Below are 19,926 nucleotides of genomic sequence, written 5' to 3' on the forward strand. Positions count from 1 at the left end.
CCTCTAGGGCGAGCTCTGAGGCCTCTGAGGCCGAGCTCTGATGCCTCTGAGGCCGAGCTCTGATGCCTCTGAGGCCGAGCCTTTTCTCTGTCCCTCTCAGAGCTGTCAGGCAGGAGGAGGAGGCACAGCACTCAGTACAGCCTTCCTCTGGGCTACTTCTTCCTCTTCGTCATCTTCATTTGAGCTTGTAGATGCGTCAATCGAGCTCTTCAAATTCAGCAGCTGCGTCCCACTTCTGACACCGGTGTAGCGTCAGCGCAAAGAAAGAAGTCAAAAGACATCAAGGCAGCAGTCAGTGTTTTATTTACGGCAGCACAACAAATGCAGATGCAGGGAAACCGTACACACTCCTGGGCAGGAGCAGCAAATGATCAGAAAATGTTGAACGCGCATACAGTTTGAGTTTTGTATCGAGGCATTTAAGCCTTTCACAGTTTTACCTTTGTGAGCAAGATTATATAAGTGAGTTCCCCTGTTTCTAGATTCCTCCTCCCAACAACAGCAAGTCTGTGTGTCTGTCTGTCTATTGTTGTTTAATTTAATTTTGGGTTGGGTTTGGTTTATTGATCACACCAATCAAATACAAATGAACAAGAACTAAAAAATTCACTCCTGAGACTTGCGCCACCATGTATGTGTCATTGTTTGCTGCTGTTGTTGGCAAGGGGAGGCTGGAAACGGGATGTCACTTATATAATCTTCTTCTACAAAAAGGTAAAATTGTGAAAATAATTAAATGCCTTGATACAAAATTCAAACTCTGTGGGTTTTGAACTCTCAACAGCTCTACCTAGCATGTCTGAACATTTTCCAGACATGCCAGTCTGCTAATCCTTATCTGATCATACAGTGTGGATAATCCTTACCTACAACAGTGGCCTGCAGCCCTGAGGCGCAGTAATCCGCTGTCTTCGACACACACACACACACACACACACACACACACACACACACACACACACACACACACACACACACACGCACACACACACACACACACACACACACACACACACACACACACACACACACACACACACACACACACACAGTACTATAAGCTATTATACTATAAGCTATTAGAATTGTGTCGCAGTACCCAACTTCAGTGGTAGGAAATTAAGACTATGATTTGGACTCTTATGAATCCTTTTCTAATTTTATTTTTACCTTGAATTTAAGTCAAATTTTGTGCATTTTTATTGCTCATAAATGTTTGCACGTTAGCGAAGACCAAGGACGTACCGCCTTTGGTCTAGAGCAACGCTAGCAATGCTTCTGCAGATGGAAGAGTAGTAGAGCCCTCTAGTGGTCACCGTCAGCCACCGCAGCATGCCGCTTCCTGCTCTGCCCAGTAATGCCTTGGTTTTGTTCATTCTGTTGACTCAGTTAGAGGAGATGCAAGTGTCCCGCCATGTTTGCTCGCTGTTGATGATGATAAAATGGCCTACTCAAAACATTTTGATATTTCAGATTATTCTACAGACAATGAGGTAAGCACATGCTACATCTAATCAACTTGTATGAAGACGGTACAGCAACTGAATAAAACCCTGCGGGGTCTGACCCATCTTTTTGATACACCATAATATTACTGTTTTGCGGGTAATATTACTACTGTCATGCTTTATGTCATTTATTATCACTGCATATCACTGGTGTTCATTCCACTCCGACAATGGGATGCAGGTGTACATTCCACTCTCACCAGTAAGGTACTAATCCCAAATGCACAAAGATGAAAGAAAAAAAAAAACAGAGAATAATCTCTTTAGATGGTGAATTTATGTTACATATTTTATAAAAATATAATTTCATAATAACTATTTGAAACTTTATTCTACCGTTATAAATGTTATTATCCCCGTTTACAGCATCTGCCCGACACTCGTCCAGAGTGACTTTTCCTCTTTTCCAGACCTCGTTTCCTGCCTGACCACCGTATTCCGCGTCTTGTTTTCAGTCTCGGACCAGCCTGTCCTAGAGTACCCGCTAACTCACACATGCCTGGCCTGACACATCGACATGTTGCGCTAACACCCATCCCCGATTCATGATGGACGTTTTCCAAACCGAACTTTACATAAACTAAGCTGTCAACCAGGACAGGGGTACCAAATCACCAAAATGACATTGTATTTAGGAAAACCAGTAACAGGAGCGCTTGGGCATCCTTCAACGAGTGAGGTGACGAGGTGACCTATTCATTGTAATTTTCTTTAAATTTGTGACGAGTACGCGGCTCGCTCCTTGCTATGATACGAACCCTATCTAAACTGCTGCCGAACCTAATCTGTTCACTGTTGTTTAGACACAAGTTAAAATTAGACGACATGCTTAGGAATAAAATGTAATCAAAATAAAAATTTATTAACACGGCTTACACGTTTTTTCAACAATCATCATCAACAATACTGTTAGTGTCAAGTTTGGCTAGGATACTTTTCTCCACCGACATCAACATGAACGCCTCAAGATGTTCTTGATCTTTCAGCAGCAGCAGAGAGGACAGTCTTTACAAGACTTGCAAGTTGACGCAGTTGTCCCATCTTCTTCACGCTCACTGCCATTGTCATCTTTCACCGTATAAGCGTCTGCTACTGATCGTTTTAAGTGTTGACCACTGCTGTCCAAAACTCTTCAGTTCTGTTCGTAGTTGTTCGGCAGTGACGCCATCATCAAATCTGAGCAAATGCCCATTCAGCTCTTCCAAATGTTCCATTAACTTAACGATAAACTATAAATGTTCCGTCCTAATATGAAAAATTCCTATCCTGTGCTTTATAGTTTTATTTCTTTATACTAATAATCGCAGCTGAAAACTACTAATTATCGCTCACGCAGACGACCAGAGAACAATAAAATGCATAATGCATACATAATATACACTAATTATTAGTACCGGAGAATTTAAATATTAGATATGAGATAAAATAAACTGAAATAATGTATATACTACCCGAAATGTAGCGGTATCGAAACAGAAATCGGCAAAAGGCAGTTTTGACCAAATTTTCTGCTACAACGTTTATGTACTAACTACTAAATCAATGATGACGTAATACGGTATATTATATAGATCTATATAAATCGCAGTACCGGACAGATAATGTTTAGTAGTTTAGACTATTTAGTAGTTTAGAAAATTAATTTTCATGGCAAACAGTAACCAGTACATAAAATGTATTTTAAAAATAAAATAAAATGTGATGAGACCAGAGTCCGGGCATTGCCCGAATGCCCTAATGGTCAGTCCGCCCCTGTACAGTAGTAAAACTCAACACGGTTGATTAGAAGTCAATTTCTTTACCTTTATATAAAGAGAGATGCAAAGAGTGTATTCTTATACACAGTACTATACTCTTAGAGGAATACTTTAAGCCTAAACCACAAACAAAAGTCTATTCATGCATCAATCAGATCAGTTTCAAATGGTTTTGAAGGATTTTATTTTGTTAAATGAAAAATAAAACTAGCCTGTAACTCTGCCCTGTAGAAATTCAAGGATGCTTATATTTTGATGTTTTGTGAGTTTAAAACCCAGCAACATCCTAAAACCCCTTTAAATTCCTCTTGATGCTGAGTGAAATGGTTGTTTGGTTTTTGGGGTCAGCACTGGCATATTGCTTTACTTTGGAATACCTTGCAGTTGATTGTCAAAACTCCAGTTGCAGATGGTTATGAGATTGGACACTTGTCTGAACAGTTTGTACACCTGTAGCAGTAACTGCCTCTGCTTGAGTCAGCATGCCTTAGAAAGGCACAGTGCTTAAGACCTCATCATGTGATCATTCTGGTGCTGTTTACACCTCCTGTGACGTAATGTAGTACAGCAGTAAGTTATGGAATGACTGATGTACAGTAGAACATATGACATTGCCAGGTCACAATGAGAAAACAGCAGCACCATGGTTACAACACAGCACACAGTCACTTTGGAAGACACTTTAAAATCTGAGCGTTTACAAGCAAGAAAAGTGGCATAGTCATGAGGGTGAGTTATGAGCTACTTCTCCTGTGTGCTTGGACACTGTGTCCTTGGCAACCGTCTGCCTATCAAGCCCCTGAGGATAAAGAGGACATCTTCACCACCAGAGCATGTCCCGCATTCCTCGTGTTCGAGAGCGCCGCATACGTGGCAGACATGACCATTGAGTTACCTTGTCGGTGTAAGCCAGAAGACGCACTCTCAGTAGTATGGTACTACCAGAAATATCTGGGCACCCAGAACTCGCGGGTCCTCACTGACTTCGCGGGCACTGCAGTTCTGGACTCGTCCAAGGTGGGCAAAGACCTGGCACTGCGCTCCCGCTTCACCATCCGCCTCTTCAGCCTCCTCATCTTCATGGTGCAGGAGAGCGATTCGGGGTATTACGTCTGCGGCACGCCCTCGGGGGAGTACTTCTACGGCTACGAGGTGGACGTTCAGCTCGTCCGACATGTGCGCTTCAACAGGAGCCTTGTTCAGAGAATCGGAGCACAGGAAGCCAGTACAGGGCAAACGAAGCCTTATCGAGTGTTCACCAGCTACTGGCCCTGGTCCGTGTGCGACCGCTGCGATGTAAGGGGCGAGCAGACGCGAGTAGGTCTCTGTTATGTCATGAGCCAGTACCTCCAGGTGCGGTACCTTCGCCAGTCAAGCAACGTGATCTCTTGCGGCTCTGCGGCTGTTCCTCTGAGCTTCGGGCTGGCCGACGGGAGCCACGGGGCAGAGGTGGCCGTGCAAAGCTGCCATGCTCCTTGTCTTCTGAGCCCCACCACCAGCCCCCAGCAACAGGCTCTGCTGGACTTCCTCGCTTACGCTGAACCAAACTCTCCGAGACAGCCCGTCTACTACCGCAACCACCCGGCAGAGACGGACCTCGTCCTCTCCTGTCCTGGTGCGACAGCCCAGCAGGTGGTGGCATGGGACAAAGGTCCTGTTCCCCTTTACCGTTCTCACTACATGGAGGGACAGAGGAAGAGCCAACGTGTGTTCATAGACAGCAGACAGAACCTGCACTTCCAGCCTGCACACGTGCAAGACAAGGGCACGTATTACTGCTGGCTCAGGGGCAGGAAGGTGGCAGAGATCAGACTTGCCGTGTATCCACACATGGGCCGTCTACGCAGGATCTCTGACCCGGTGTCTCTGTTTGCCCTCAGAACCATCCTTATTAGCTATGCATGCCTCACTGCTGTGTTTCTCCTCACAATATCTGTTAGATTTGTTTGTCACATTAGCAAGGAACAAAGTACTTTGGATTAATTGGTCTAAAGAAAGAAGAGCTGCAGTAGTGGTGTTTCTGCTTTTTTTTCCTCTGTGAAAACATGTAACATTGCCCACCCTTTTTAGTAAACATATTTTCATCATTGTTTGTCCTGGGATGTCTTTATTGATATGATGAAAGTCTAAACTTGAAAAGTAAAGAAAAATGTGTGATACCTTTACTGGAAAATGTTTGATGTTACAAATGAAACAGCGCATCATTCACATATCTCCAGTTTGAAAAATTCAATTATAATCAAATATATAATTATATAATATCAAAATAAATTACAATCCAATCCAGATTTTCGTTGCTGATTATGTATTCTCCTCAGCGGTACTGTCTGTTGAAGCAGAGGGGAACATGAAGACTCCTTTCTTGAGAGCGCTTTGGATAAAAACTGCAGTGAACCGGTGCGGAGTTCGCAGTTACAGACACTTTCACAAGGGGGAGGCCTTACCTCACGCGCAGCAGGCGATGACATACGTGGAGTTGCCCCGAGCCGCGCACCCACAGGCACGTTACAAGTCTAACGTGCACCTGCAGGCAGAACAATTTTCTACGATGAGATAAAATGTTATTAGACTAAACTGCAGTCCATTCAGGCAAAAATAGGCTAGATGGAGTTGGTTTTAGACGGCACTTTGCTTCCTCGCCACAGATTTCTGCTACGAGAGTACAGCTCTTCCATAGCTCCCAGTGGAACTTCACCCAAGTTCCTGTGGATGAAGAAGCAACAGATGTTATTGATCTGTCAAATCTCAGTACTGCTCACAAGAGTGACAGATAATGTTTAGTAGTTTAGAAAATTAATTTTAATGTCAAACAGTAACCAGTACATAAAATGTATTTCATGAAACGGCCAGCCCATGACCAGACCAGAGTCCGTGGCCCACTGGACATTGCCCGAATGCCCTAATGGCTAGTTTGCCCCTGGTCCCACTGTATTTAAAGGAGAGTCCACTTTGAACAATGCTCATGATGTTTTAAGACTGTCGGTCACGATTTCACCATGTTAAGTGATATTGTTTCTGTAAGTTCACTGTTATGTTCACTGTTTTGATCACGTTATTACATTTTTACTGTTATTTGTGAGTATATGTCAAATAATCAGACTAGTAATAGGCTACATTTATTTTAGAAATGCTGAAAAATACACTGCAGTGCATTGCTTAGTTACTGCCCTAAAAATAAAATTGATTTTAACAAAGCCTCAAATGAGTTCTTGCATCTGTCTCAGTCACTGTGCTATGGCTAATGCGTGCACATTTTGTGTGTGTGTGTGTGTGTGTGTGTGTGTGTGTGTGTGTGTGTGTGTGTGTGTGTGTGTGTGTGTGTGTGTGCGCGTGAAAAACTTATGTTGTCCAAAAGAGGGCACTATCAACACAGCAGATGAGAGTTGTGGGTTACAAAACATGACACCAGTAGTGGGTAAAATAGCCAAAATGTGTAAATTAATGTAGTTACTTTAAATTAATCATATAAAATAAATACTTTTAAAAGTATTTTTTAAAATAATAATTTCTCATGTAGTGAATTACTTTGTCAGATCGCATGGTTTTTAAGTGACAGAAATTAAATCTTACATTACACATAACTAATTCTTAAATAAGGCTTAATATATGTCCAAACGTACTTCTAAAATGTACAGTGTATGAATTTTGCCTCTGTTTAACCTCAGGAGCGTCCCACCTACGCTGAGTAGCTGAAGAACAGTGTCTGTAGGCGGTCGAAAATCAGTAACAAACCTCAGTTTTTATAACAGTGGAAAATTATTTCCTCTTGAAAGAATGCTTCAGCATGGAATGTGCATCGCTGGAAACCATGACGTTTCAGCTTGGTTTGTTACTTTTTTCTGTTGCTTTTATACTAACATTTATATGTGGCTAGATAGCCATTGTTTTTCTATCAGAATATCCTTCATGTCATCAAATTACAACACTTTAAATTCTTTACTTTCATATTCATAATGCTCTTATTTTATGATTTCATGCACAGGATTTCATCCTGGATTCATGTTTTATTGTAATTTTTTTTTTGTAATTCATTATAATTATGACATAATTACAGAGGGTGGAAAACACCTCTCTTCACTCTTAGAATTAAACAGGCTGTTCATGTTAATGTACCTTTTAATTAGATACAAGATAAAAGCTCTGTTGTGGAGTGAACGGCGTATTCTGAAACATTAACAATTGTAACGTTTCTGGCCCGAGTACCGCAGGGGGCGGGGCAGGACATTTATTTACATTAAACATGTATGACAAAGGTGGCACTCACATACAACATTTACAATGAACATGACTCTACAATGGACATTAAACGGAGGACACATACACTTTAACACGGGACTATATAAACTAACGTGACAGCTACAGATATCTACTTGAACACACACGTAGCGACAATGACCAACACCGCTGCGGACGCTGACAAGGGGTTTAAATAGACGAACATACAACAGTAAACCCTGCGCAGGTGTGTGCAGTCCCGGAGGGCGTGGTTACAAAACACACGTGAATCCCCCTACACGCGGTGGGCCGTACCACGTGACTCCTGGGCGGAGGAGCGTTCCGTGACGACAATATTTCCATATTCAAAATTCTTTATTTCGATAAAATGAGGAAATTCAGTTTTTCATGATAGAGGGCCTTTAATGAAAAGTATGTAGCTACTTTTCATTAGTTTTATTATGCACCATTTTGGAGGGCTCTTCTTTCACCGTGCGCAGGAAATATTGCCCGTTAGCTGTTCGTGTTGGTCTAGGTTTAGGGTGATCCAGTCGGCTCCCTAATTGAAGCAAAGTGGTCACTCAGTGGTCATATTTAGGGATCTCAGTAACCCTCCCACACTTGAAAGTTCAAGTTATGGCTACACCAGGAGCTGAATGAAACACCAAAAATGTTTGTTAAAATAAAAATTATTTAAAAGTGTAACAGGATGACTATAGATTAATATATTAGAGTAACAGTACATGAACTCGAGCAAGAGTATAAAGTCCTCTCTTTTAAAAATAATTGAAAGCAGTTCTGACGGCCCGATCGCAGGATGCAGCGTCTTCTCTCGGCGTAGACAAACATCAGACGAGACGAAACACGGAGAAACAATAAACGTTGAGGCGCTCACGCAAAACAAACTAGTACAGCGTCCTTACGATGACATCAAAGGGGCGTGGCTACAAACAAGGAGGTGCTCACAAAGATGACCACGTGACGTGTGGGTAGGGAAGCGAACCGTTATAGCAATTTGTTCAAAAAGTTATAATGCGAGTAATACAAATTAATTTAAGTGTGATTGTAGTCTGTTACTACCCACATCTGCATGAAACACAAATCTACCGACAACAGTCAACAAAGTGACTTATATTCAAATGGCACATTCCTGCATCCCAGCAGGTTTTTGGCTGATTAATTAATCATTAATTAAGTAATGGAGAGGTTGGCTGTGTTATATGTGAGGTTCAGTAAGAAAATGTTTATTCCTGTTTATATTGTTTATTAATTGTTTGTTAATTGTTATAAATACTTTTTTACTCTTATGAGGAAATATATGGATATACAAAATAGCCAAGCCAATAAATGAAAGAGGGAGAGTTTGTTGGACTGGATGAATCAGGAAGGTCAGATACTCTGCAATCACTTAAACTAATTTACCACAGCCATCGAGCCCACTGGACAACACACACACGATAGTCCCACTAATGGCCACTGGAAATGGATTTCAGTTAACCCTAACAGTGGAGAACACGAAGTTAAGGATCCAAGCGCAGGTAGCTTTGATATCACAGTCACAAATCCAGGCTAGAATCAAAACCAGAAGGCCCAAAGCATGGAGAGACAAGATCTAAAAATGCCTCTACCAAAAACAAGCAGGAGGTTCACCGTGCCAAAGATCAGCCTCATCTGTGGAAGGTATTAGGCTTCCCAAGTAGCTGCAACCAATACCTTATAAAGCCTAGTAAATGAGCTCATTACAAACAGCAGTGGATGGTAGAGGCTCTGGAGGCAGATCAGTTATGATGCTTTGAATGGCACTAGTCTCTCTCTCTCTCTCTCTCTCTCTCTCTCTCTCTCTCTCCCACCCCCCTCTCTCTCTCTCCCTCTCTCTCTCTCTCTCCCCTCTCCCCCCTCTCTCTCTCTCTCCCTCTCTCTCTGTCCCCCCCCCTCTCTCTCTCTCTCTCACTCCCCTCTCCCCCCCCCCTCTCTCTTCCTCCCCCCCCCCCTCTCTCTCTCTCTCTGGTCATGAGAGTTTGGTACAGGATAAGCTCTAATTAGAATGTGAGGGGAGCGACTTTGGTGCAAACTGAAAACATATTGATTTGCCCCCAGAACTCTTCTCCATTCCCCAAGAATGAGGACAGGTCAGAGACACACACTTTAACATACACAGAGACAGAGAAGAAGGAGTGTGAGGCTGAGAGAGACACGCAGAGAGAGTGAGAGATGTGTGTGTGTGTGTGTGTGTGTGTGTGAGTGTGTGTGTGTGACTGTGTGTTTGTCTGTGTGTGTGTGTGTGTTTGTGTGTGTGTCTGTTTGTGAGTGTGTGTGTGTGTGTGTGATTGTGTGTTTGTCTGTGTGTGTGTGTGTGTGTGTGTGTGTGTGTGTGTGTGTGTGTGAGCCATGCGTTGCAAGGACAGCTTACTAATTGGATGTTCTTTTTAACAACAAACATAATTTGTCAAATAAAATCTAATTAGTTAAAGAAAACCCTATTACTAACAGCAGGCAAGTTTCTTATTTACTTACTTATATAATTAGTTGACCACCAATTTATTTTAAAACATTTATCTGAAAATAAAGAATTTTTTTTCTTTCGTTCTGGTCTGCCTTGTTGGTCCTGCTAAGGCAGACTGGGGCCTCAGTCTAGGCTCCAGGCCCTGGAAGCTACAGTTCTTACAGTACTGGTCGAACTGAAAAAAGCCTGCTGGTTATTACTGGTTAACAGCAAATAGTAATACATAATAATAAAATCATTTTGGGATAATGGAAATCACACTATATGGACAAAAGTATTGAGACACTTAAATCCACAGGCATTAATATGGTGTTGGTCCCAGCAATCAGCAAGCCTGCTCTGTAATTTTACATGCTCTGCTGCTTCATAGCTGGGTTGCTGTGGTTCCTAAACACTGTTGATCATGGAATACCTAGGAGGGAAGAAATTTTATGAACTGACTTGTTGCAATGGTGGCATCCCATTATAGTACCCCTTCCTTCACAAATGTTGGTAAAGGTGCTTGATTTGCTACACCTGTGGCAATGGGGCAGTCTGAACCACCCAAATTCAATTATTATAAGGTGTGCCCCAATACCTTTGTCCATATACTGTATTTTTGCTGATCATGGCAATAATGAAGTTTACGTCTTTGATTCGGCAGGGTTGGAGGGGGTGGGTGCAATCCAGAATTTTGGTGTAAATCAGTTTCTTGTAAAGCTGATTCATTCAGCTAATTTAAATATAAAGGAGAACAGGATGTCCTGGAGCAGGGCTCAGCATCCCAGCTCTTAAAAAGCCAGTAGTGATTTAACAATAATGGAGGTCAGTTTAGCATGCAGGGACAGGATAGGCAAACATGCAGCTTGCAGTAAGTGACAAGAGCCTGGCAGTCTCAGCTCAGCAGTTAAGGTAATCAGAAGGTTGTTGGCTCACGCCCCACCACTGACCAGTTGCCACTGCTGGGCCCCTGAGCAAGGCCCTTAACCCTCAATTGCTCCAATTGCAGTCAATCACGGATGTGAGTTGCTTTGAAAAAAAAAGTGTCCGCTAAATGCCATAAATGTACATGTGGGCGCAGAGGACCCAGTGAGCTGAGTCATGTCTCTCATCACCACTACCCAGTCTAGACTCTCATCTCCAGCACCCAGTTAGTCATTAGTGTTTGAGTTGTGATGCATTTGGTTTTAGGGTCATATCTACACAGTCCAAACAAATATTATCCTACATCTCATACACCTGCTGTGTATAATGCTTGGTTTTCCTTTTGTTACTAATCTAGATCTCCCTCTCTCTCTCTCTCTCTCTCCCTCATTATCCCTCCCCCTGTATCTCCCCACTGTTCCTCCCTTTCTCTCTCCTTCTCTCTCTTTCTCTGTCCACACCTTAACAATAAAATAGCAGAAAACTTTCTCTGTCACTGTGTCAGTTATTAAGATTAGATTAAGGTTGTATTAGTTAATGAACATGATTTTGAGCAGGTTTTGTCACAGAATCACTGGTCTGTAACGTTAGTTTATGCACAGAAATGCATGTCTGTGGGGACAAATATGCATAGCGTGTCCACCCTCCTACGTCTCATGCTGTTTTGGCATGTCGAAATCTATCATCCAGTGCTCGCTGCATCAGTGAATCAATGCTCTTATAAATCTCTGTCCCTTTCTTCTCTGTCTCTCCATCGTTTTTACTGTCCAGCGCAATACCAGACCAGAATATTAAGCATGTCCCTGGCGCACAAGCAGTAAAACGGAGATGTTTTACAAAAAAGAATATTCACGAATAAACTGGCAAGAACACGTGACAAATACATTGTAAGTTGGAAAATTATTATTTATCATATTTATTTACAAAGTATATATATTTTTAAAAAGTTTGTTTCAGTGATCGTTGCTTTTGAAGCCATGTGTAGACTAATGGCAAAAACGCAGCCACAATGCAAGTGCAGCTTTTCGAAGAGAGGGGGAGACAATTACCAACGCAACGGCGCATTTACGAGCGCTGTTCATTTCAGCACCAGCCAAGCGCTGTCCGTAGCAAAGGCGTTTCAACACCGTCCAGTGCTGTCTCTGACATAGGCAGGCCAGAGCCGGACTTATCGGCACACTAATATCGACGTTCGTGACATTTAGTTCCTTAGCCTACGTAAACGATGCACATCTATTTAAGGAAGTGAATGACGTTTGGGTATGACGATGACAAAGTTTTAGGATGATTCTCGTTCCCTCTGTTGGACGTATTTTCCTTTTTCTTTCTTTGCATGTCAGGTTTTATAGCTCGAACGTCTTGATTTTGAAAAACACCCCCAACAGTTCGCCCTACCCCACACGTTTGGAACACGGCAAAAGTGTAGAGAAAACTATGGGAAACGAGCAACTAAAATCTAGTATATATTTGTGGCATACTATTTCTGGGCACAACGGAAAGCCGTATTGCAATGACGTTCCATTGTAAGGTGAAAGCCAATTATAAACTGCATCAAGGCTTTTAATACGAAACGCACAACGCATAGTTACATTCATTCCTCTTATTCCCCAACCAACTTGTAAGCTTTTGCTTTCGTGATCAGTCACTCATCCACCCCACGCATAAGCCTCACTGGCGAACTCCCTCCCCCTTGGAGAAGGAACAAAATCTTTAATATCTTTACAGGAGCGTCTGGAGGACTGACCCTACTTAATCCATGCGCAATCTCCGGAGTGTCATTTTCTGCCGGAGAATTCGCTTCGGCGCTCTCTGCTCTATCTTACTGTGTACGCTGAGCGAGAGTATCACTGGCACGGCGCAATAGAATACGCTCTCCAAGCTGCGTCTGTGTTTTCTACACTCCGGCTCCGTGGTGCGCTCCTTGGCGTGGATCGCTGTGGATGCCTTTTGGTTGTGTAATATTTCTGCTCCCCCTTAGAGGCAGAACGCCCAGATAGCCCTCTTCCAAAAATCTTCTCCATAACAATACACGCGAAAGGAGAGAGTGAGAACCGTTTCCTTCCTTGCCGACTTATCGCGTTTCGTTTCAGGACTTTTTTTCTTTTACATGGCGCAAGGTCTACGCAGGCGGGACGGCTTTGCTTCCAGCTCCGGGCGCAAGGCAGCTAACGTGGATTTGGATAGCCAAGCAACAGTAACAGCAGTCAAATGCACGGGTAGCACATCCGGCACCCCCACCTTCCCGCTCTCCTCCACCCGGCTCTATGTCGAGTAATGGTCGGCTCGACTCAGTGGATGCTCCCCGCTCTTTCCGGATCGTCGACAATACCATATTCAGCAGCAAATTCTCATTTTCGGAGGAAATTTTCAAAGAGCTAAGAGCCACATATGGAAACTGGGGACCAAAATTTTAGGAAAAAGGATATCTACCAGTTATTTATTTTATTTCATTTTCGTTTTCATTTCTCTGTTATCAATTGATTTATCCCTGTTAATTTCTTCTCATCTCATTGTCGACTTGATTTGTGACACTGCTGCAATAGTTGCACATTTAAATCCTGTAGTCTCTTTTGGGTTTTGTTGTTGTTGTTGTTGTTAATTTTGAAATGGACTAAAGTCATCAGTCCATTTATTTTTCCTGCTAGTCTATCTTAACAAGGCTTTCCCTCATTCCCCTGTCTAAGCCAGCCTTCCCTCTTGATTAGACTGTCGCGTTGCTTAGTTATAATAAGACCGCTTCGTAGGTCAACAATTGTTGTATTGCATTGAATTTTTATAGAAATATTGAGTGTGAAATCGTTGCAAACCTACCATTACTCCAGCACTTCTCCACCCCTTTTACCACGACTATTTCATCAGAATTTTGCATTCTTCTGAGTGCAGTATTTATCTATAAGATGTAACACGCGAAAAACATCAAGATAAGACTCAACCTGCTGTTTAAACCTCAGATTAAGACGCTTTTAAAACGTATTATTCGCATCCGTAAGTGTGCTTGTCACAGTCTGGTCTTAGACCGCATTCTTTGGTTAACAAACTATCAACTATTGCTTTTATCTTTTAATGACACGATCACGGCAATACTAAAGGTGTAGGCAGTTCAGTGTTAAGCATAAGATATATGTATATTCTCTTTAATGAGTAGCTTTGCAGTATAAGAACTGGGGTGAGTTTGAGTTGTTGCAGCGCCTTTCTCTGCCTCGTTAGACAAGTAGATAAAGAAGCCAGTTTACTCTTCTTTTCAACATTATTATATAAGACAAGTGGGTGAAAAACACACCGAATCCCCCTTGAAAACAGCCAGAGAGGCTCACCAATTTCTTCCTAATTCGGTCCTCACCCAAACGCAACCATAAGGTTCCTACCGCATCCTCCCCCTCCCCCATCCTTTCGCTCAAACATATCCCATTTTTTTAGTTTGGTTTGGTCCCGTAAATTTTCAAATATTTACTTCCTATACATCAAGAGGAAAGGGGGTCCCCCTTTCATGGAATGCGGAAACATGGGTGTGTTTGACCGCGGAATAAAGATGCTACTGACCACGGTGGGCGCGTTTGCCGCGTTCAGTCTGATGACCATCGCGGTGGGCACGGACTACTGGCTATACTCACGCGGCGTGTGTAAGATCAAGACCAACAACGAGAACGAGACCAGCAAGAAGAACGAAGAAGTGATGACCCATTCGGGTCTATGGAGGACATGTTGCTTAGAAGGTAGGAGGACATGGCTGTCATCTCGTCTCTTTGCTGCATTTTCTTTGGTGCCACAGATGACGTTCGGTGGTTCACTTGCTTCCATCGGAGGTTGCATCAGAGGCGCAGCCTCAGCACGTGCGCACGTGTTACTGTCAGCGGTTACGGAAACGCGTCGGGTCGCTCCCGGCTCCTCGTGGTCTTCCTCTGCCGGCTCTGTAGGTTTAGCTACTGAAAACAGCTACTGATGTTAAAGTTCGTGACGACAGTAGAGCACAGAGTGCTCCTTGTGCAGATAGATTGAAAGAAAACTTCATTATTAAGGCATTAAGTTCTGAAAACTCAACATAATCAAAGTTCCCATTAGCCAACACCTAATGAAGTTCCCATTATTAAAACAATTTGAAAATTCTAAAGAACACGCAGGAACACAAATAAGCATGTTTACACACTTACACCCAGAGTGTATAAAAGGGATTCTTGCTTTTAACGCAACAGGCAACAGCTGTAAGGATCCAAACATTCTTCATCATCCTCACAGCTCAGGAGAAGCGCAGAAATATGTTGCTGTCTGCACCACCTCACACCGGGGTATGCTTATCACAATGGGACAGCACATGATGAGGTTATGGGATCCAGCCCACTTAGCGGGGACACTGGGCCCTCGGTGGGTCATGACCCCGTGACATCAGGCAGTATGCGGGACACTTGCAAATCTGGGAGTGCAGCATCAACATCTGCTCAAGGCTTGCTAGGCATCTGACAGATGACCCTGCAATCAAATCACTGATAGCAACACCCAGCTCATACTGGCCATTTAATACCGCTGATAGACAAAATAACCTAGGAAGGTTAAAAAGTCAAGCACAGGCCTGCAATATATATATCTTCGATCACAACAACCATCATGGGAATATTATTAGACAGAGCACATGTAACACAACAGCGTTATCGGGTGACATCTTCTGCTGAACTCCCAGAGCCTATCAAATGACCAATCAAAATTTCTTTGAAAATGGCAAAAGCAATGTTGTTTGCCTCTCCATTTTGCAGAGTTGTTTGTATCTCTGCTGCTTCATTAAATCAGGATGCCAGTTATGTAGAAGTCAGTGATTTACCATATCTGATTCATGATGGCATGAGTCAACCATCATCCGAATGATGCAGCATTGTAGCTGTGTTTTGGGGTCAAACGTCTTTGGTGGAATACCAGTTCAGGCAGCGTGTCCTGCTTCAAGACTGTGATCTCGACAAACATTGGCACTAACTGGAATGAGCAAGAGAGGTTTCTTTGGATTCCATACCAATTAAAACCCATCTTTAGCACACTAACCATTCATATCTCAAGTTGGGTCATGTTATTTCATAAAAATTGCAATGTGAGATTGTGTTGACCGCAGAGCCAGCGTCCTTGAAATGCAAGTGCAGATGATTAATTCAAGAATAATTAGCACAGCACACAAACTCTTTAACTACGGAACATGGTGAAAAGGGGGGGATGAGAGTTAGTCAGGTGGTGGGAGCTATTCCTCTTTTCTGCAAAAGCATCACAAAGACAAGGTACCGTATTCAGTCCGTGCGTGCAAATGGTCAAAGTTTTCATAATACTATCAGAATTCATATTGTAATGACCCATGGCCTCTGCATGAAGCATATTAGATCAGCCTGCAGCCTCTGCCAGGGTTAAAGATGGCTTCATGGATATTTCTGCAAGTGCAAACCAATTAACTGAGCGTAGCATGCGGAGGGAAAGAGAGAGACTCTGGGAGCTTGGGGCTCTGGCTGGCACCTACTTGGTGTTAGGTTTGAGCTCCCTTACGGAAGACCCAGGCGTGAAGTGTTCAAGTCACGGAGATGAGGGAGGATATGGGACGTGACAACTCATCACAGGCAACCTTAGTGACAAGTGGGGATCATATTAGCTAAGAGAGAGGAAGGTAGTCTTTCTTTCCGACTCGGAGTATGGGATAACTCCGTTAGGAATACAGCACCCACCTGCCTGTCTTGTGTCCTTCATCATTCTTACACCCAGATAGAGAGTCTGTGACAAAAGACGTCCACACAGTCGATGACACCCCTCTGTGAACCCAGACTACACAAGCAGCTGATCAGATCCATGCATTAGCTACAGGAGTGGCGAGAGATGTCAATCTCCGGGATTAACTCAGATGATGACCCACTCGGGGTGAAACAGATTTATAGCCTACAGATATGGTGCCTATATGAATATATATAAAAAGATCTACTTCGACCAACTACCTATTATGTTGTTGGTGGTGTTCTGCGTGTGTGTGTGTGTGTGTGTGTGTGTGTGTGTGCGCGCGTGTGTGTGTTTATGCAAATGCGTGTGTGTGTGTGTGTCTGTGTGTTTGTGCGTGTATGCAAAATCAGCACCATTTACAGTATTGCTTTAATGTTCAAATGCATTTTAGTAATATTCCATAAAATGTCCTGACAGATGCAGTGCAATAGCCGTGCGGCTGATCTAGCTGTCCACCGAACTGCCCGCTAAACTAAGGCATACTGGCATTAACACTAATGCAGGGAAGAACATTAAAAGGGAGGTCAAAAGAACGAGTGAGGAGAGAGAAGCACTATTGAATACCTGCCAAAAATACAGGCATATGTGGCTGTGGTGAGATACTGGGAGCAGCATTATTTTAAGTTCTAGTGAAATATAGCTTTCATCGATTATGGAGATTCACACCAGGTTTTTTCTGCTCTATTGTGTGCTCTGTGGGTAATGAAAATATCATTTTAAATGGGTCAGCATCTGCTACTTAACCAAGGGCTGGATTTGTGAAAACGTCCTGCTATTCTCGGAGATGGGTCATTTCTCCACTGGCTTTCTCTTTGGCCTCTTCTTTATTTTTTCCTTTTTATGTCTCTGCCACCGCTTCTGTTGTTCAAAGAACAGATCTGTTTTCACAGGGCCACTACAAACCGCTTGATCCTCTGTGTGTGGTACAATGAGGAGGGCAAATAAAAAAGACTGCAAAGTTGCAATTGTATTAATGGATTCTGTGTAGCTAGAGTCACACCTAACACACACGCACACACACGCACACACACGCACACACACGCACAAACGCACAGACACCTTTTACCCCAGAAGGCAAATTTAACAGACACTCATACACACAAGCACACAGAAATAAATATTGCTGTAAAATACACATACTTGCATGCACACAATAACAAACTCTCCGTGTACAAATGTACTAATCTTGCATGGACACACAGACAACCACACACACACACACACACACACACACACACACACACACACACACACACACACACAGACTCACGTTTAAATTTACACCACAAATTTGCCATTTCCAATTGGCAGGTCCTTCTGGTGACTCAGATTTGGATGTAGTGTACCGGGGTCCTGGTACACCTTCAGTTAAAATTACTCTTCATTACTCTCACAGTGCAACCAAGGAGGTGCAGTTACACACCTTACACCTCTCTTCCTCCTCTCCTGGGCTCCTCTCCTGCTTCTGTCCTCTCTTTTCCTCCCCTCTCTGTCTTGCTCTCTACTTCTCTCCTTCTTCACTTCTCTCCAACACTCTCCTCTCCTTCTGCTCCTCTTCTTTTTTTGCATGATTAGCCTTTGTGTGCCATGTGCATCCATATGTCCATAACTGCAGTCAATAACTGTGAAGAGAGGTGTGAAAATGATTATCTCTGACTAATTGTACGTTCTATTCCCCCCCAGTACATTTAAACTCAAACACTTCTCTGTAATTGTCAAGCTAGCATATGCCCCTTCAGCTAACATCCACTACCACACTGCGTGGATAAGGCACACTGACGCATTCTGCTCTTCCAAGGCCCCCGATGAGTGGGTGTGTGGAGGTGTGTAGAAAGGCATGCTGCACTTATAGATCTATGTATGAGGTATTCAAGCCAATCTTGTAAATAATCTGTGAGAATGCAAATTAGAAAGAGCAATTTTGTTGAAACAAGTTGTAAAAAAATGCTGAGAACTTTATCCAGTCCTCATATTAACTCTTCATAACTTCTCAAGAGTTGGGTCATTATGTGTGTGTGTGTGTGTGTGTGTGTGTGTGTGTGTGTGTGTGTGTGTGTGTGTGTGTGTGTGTGTGTGTTGAAGATAGCAGTTTGCTGGGCCCCAGGGCTGCTGAGCACTGTTGTATGGCAGGATTATGTACACTGTATGATCAGATAAGGATTAGCAGACTGGTATGTCTCTGCCCAGCTAATGATCCAGTTCCAGGGTAGCATTAATCAGTATTACATATAACATAGGATTACACCCAACACAACCCAACACAATGTAAACCAGGACAACTAAGCATAAGGAACCTTAACACAATGCACGGTATAGCACAAACCAACACAGCCCAGTCTAGTTCTTCTCAGCCTAATTACTCACAGTCCAAGTGGCTGCAGTACAGTAAAACCAACATAGCAAAGGGCACTAAAGTGTAGCCCAATCCAGCTCAACACAGCACAGTCCAACAGAACACAGCACGGCTCAGCACAGTCCAACACAGCCCAGTGTAGTGCAGCACAACAAAGCTTGGCACAGCACAATTTAACACAGTGCATCCCAACCCAACTCAGCAAATCCTAACACAGCACAGCACAACACAACAAAAACTAGCAAAGCTCAATGCAACGCAGCACAGCAAAGCCTAGCGCAGCACACAAATCAGCTCAAAATAGCACAGCTCTATACAGCACAGGCACAGCGCAGCACATGCAAGACCTGCACAAAACAGCTCCACACAGCACGACACTTCTTACAAGCACAACACCGGCTCAACAAAACACAGGTTAGTTTGAACTGCAGACCACCCACCCACCACCTTGTCTGCCAGTAAAGCCCTCCTCATCCTCCCAAGGCCAGGCCTCTGGATCTGTGAACACCGGACCAGCCTGGGACGTAGAAAAGGCACTGTTCACAGTACTTGCTTGGGTCTGTCATTCTCCAGTGTCATGCTGCCATGATCAAACACTTAACTTGCAGTGGTAAAGAAGGCATGGAGATAAGTGACTTCCCATAATGCACCACTTTACAAGGATGACGTGGACATTAACCCCCCCCAACCTTCAGATCTACTAAGAGTTCCTTTTGTTGCATGTACCACACTCATAACATTCTGTCCCACCAAAAAGGGGAGAATGACTCAGCAATATTGCATCGCTTAGTCACGTTTGTTGTCACCATGCGGCAGATGTTGTTCATTTGCCCTCATCTCTCCAGGGTCCTCATCTCCCTCTGCAGCATGTGCAGCACGCCCTCCTGATCATTACCGTTTTATTGCTCTCTGACATCATATATGGCCCCTGTACTTTACCCCGAGCCTCCAATA

The 19,926-nt window shown here is 43.3% G+C and overlaps 2 protein-coding genes and 1 long non-coding RNA gene across 4 annotated transcripts in view; all 3 read left to right on the plus strand.

Annotated features, from left to right (window-relative positions):
* Positions 1-1,398: 1,398 nt before the first annotated feature.
* Positions 1,399-6,467, plus strand: LOC145653823 (uncharacterized). Its single transcript, XR_014120026.1, has 2 exons — positions 1,399-1,493; positions 5,584-6,467. It is a non-coding gene; the product is annotated as an uncharacterized LOC145653823 (long non-coding RNA).
* On the plus strand, positions 3,917-5,353 carry LOC113569494 (Ig-like V-type domain-containing protein FAM187A). The gene has a single exon (XM_026997478.3). The coding sequence runs from the start codon at positions 3,989-3,991 to the stop codon at positions 5,246-5,248; it is 1,260 nt and encodes a 419-aa protein (XP_026853279.3). The 5' UTR covers positions 3,917-3,988; the 3' UTR covers positions 5,249-5,353.
* Positions 6,468-11,881: 5,414 nt separating the features above from the next.
* cacng2a (calcium channel, voltage-dependent, gamma subunit 2a) overlaps positions 11,882-19,926 on the plus strand; it is a 55,886-nt gene continuing 47,841 nt past the window's right edge. The window contains exon 1 of one of the 2 annotated variants that reach the window (XM_081711381.1): positions 11,882-14,599. In XM_081711381.1, the coding sequence (XP_081567507.1) occupies positions 14,374-14,599 (226 nt within the window). In that variant the 5' untranslated portion in view covers positions 11,882-14,373. The remainder of the gene's footprint in view (positions 14,600-19,926) is intronic. The other variant, XM_027017844.3, reaches the window with a different exon arrangement.

The sequence above is a fragment of the Electrophorus electricus genome, chromosome 3, assembly GCF_041902795.1.
Source record: "Electrophorus electricus isolate QZ-2024a chromosome 3, ASM4190279v1, whole genome shotgun sequence".
Classification (NCBI taxonomy): Eukaryota; Metazoa; Chordata; class Actinopteri; order Gymnotiformes; family Gymnotidae; genus Electrophorus; species Electrophorus electricus.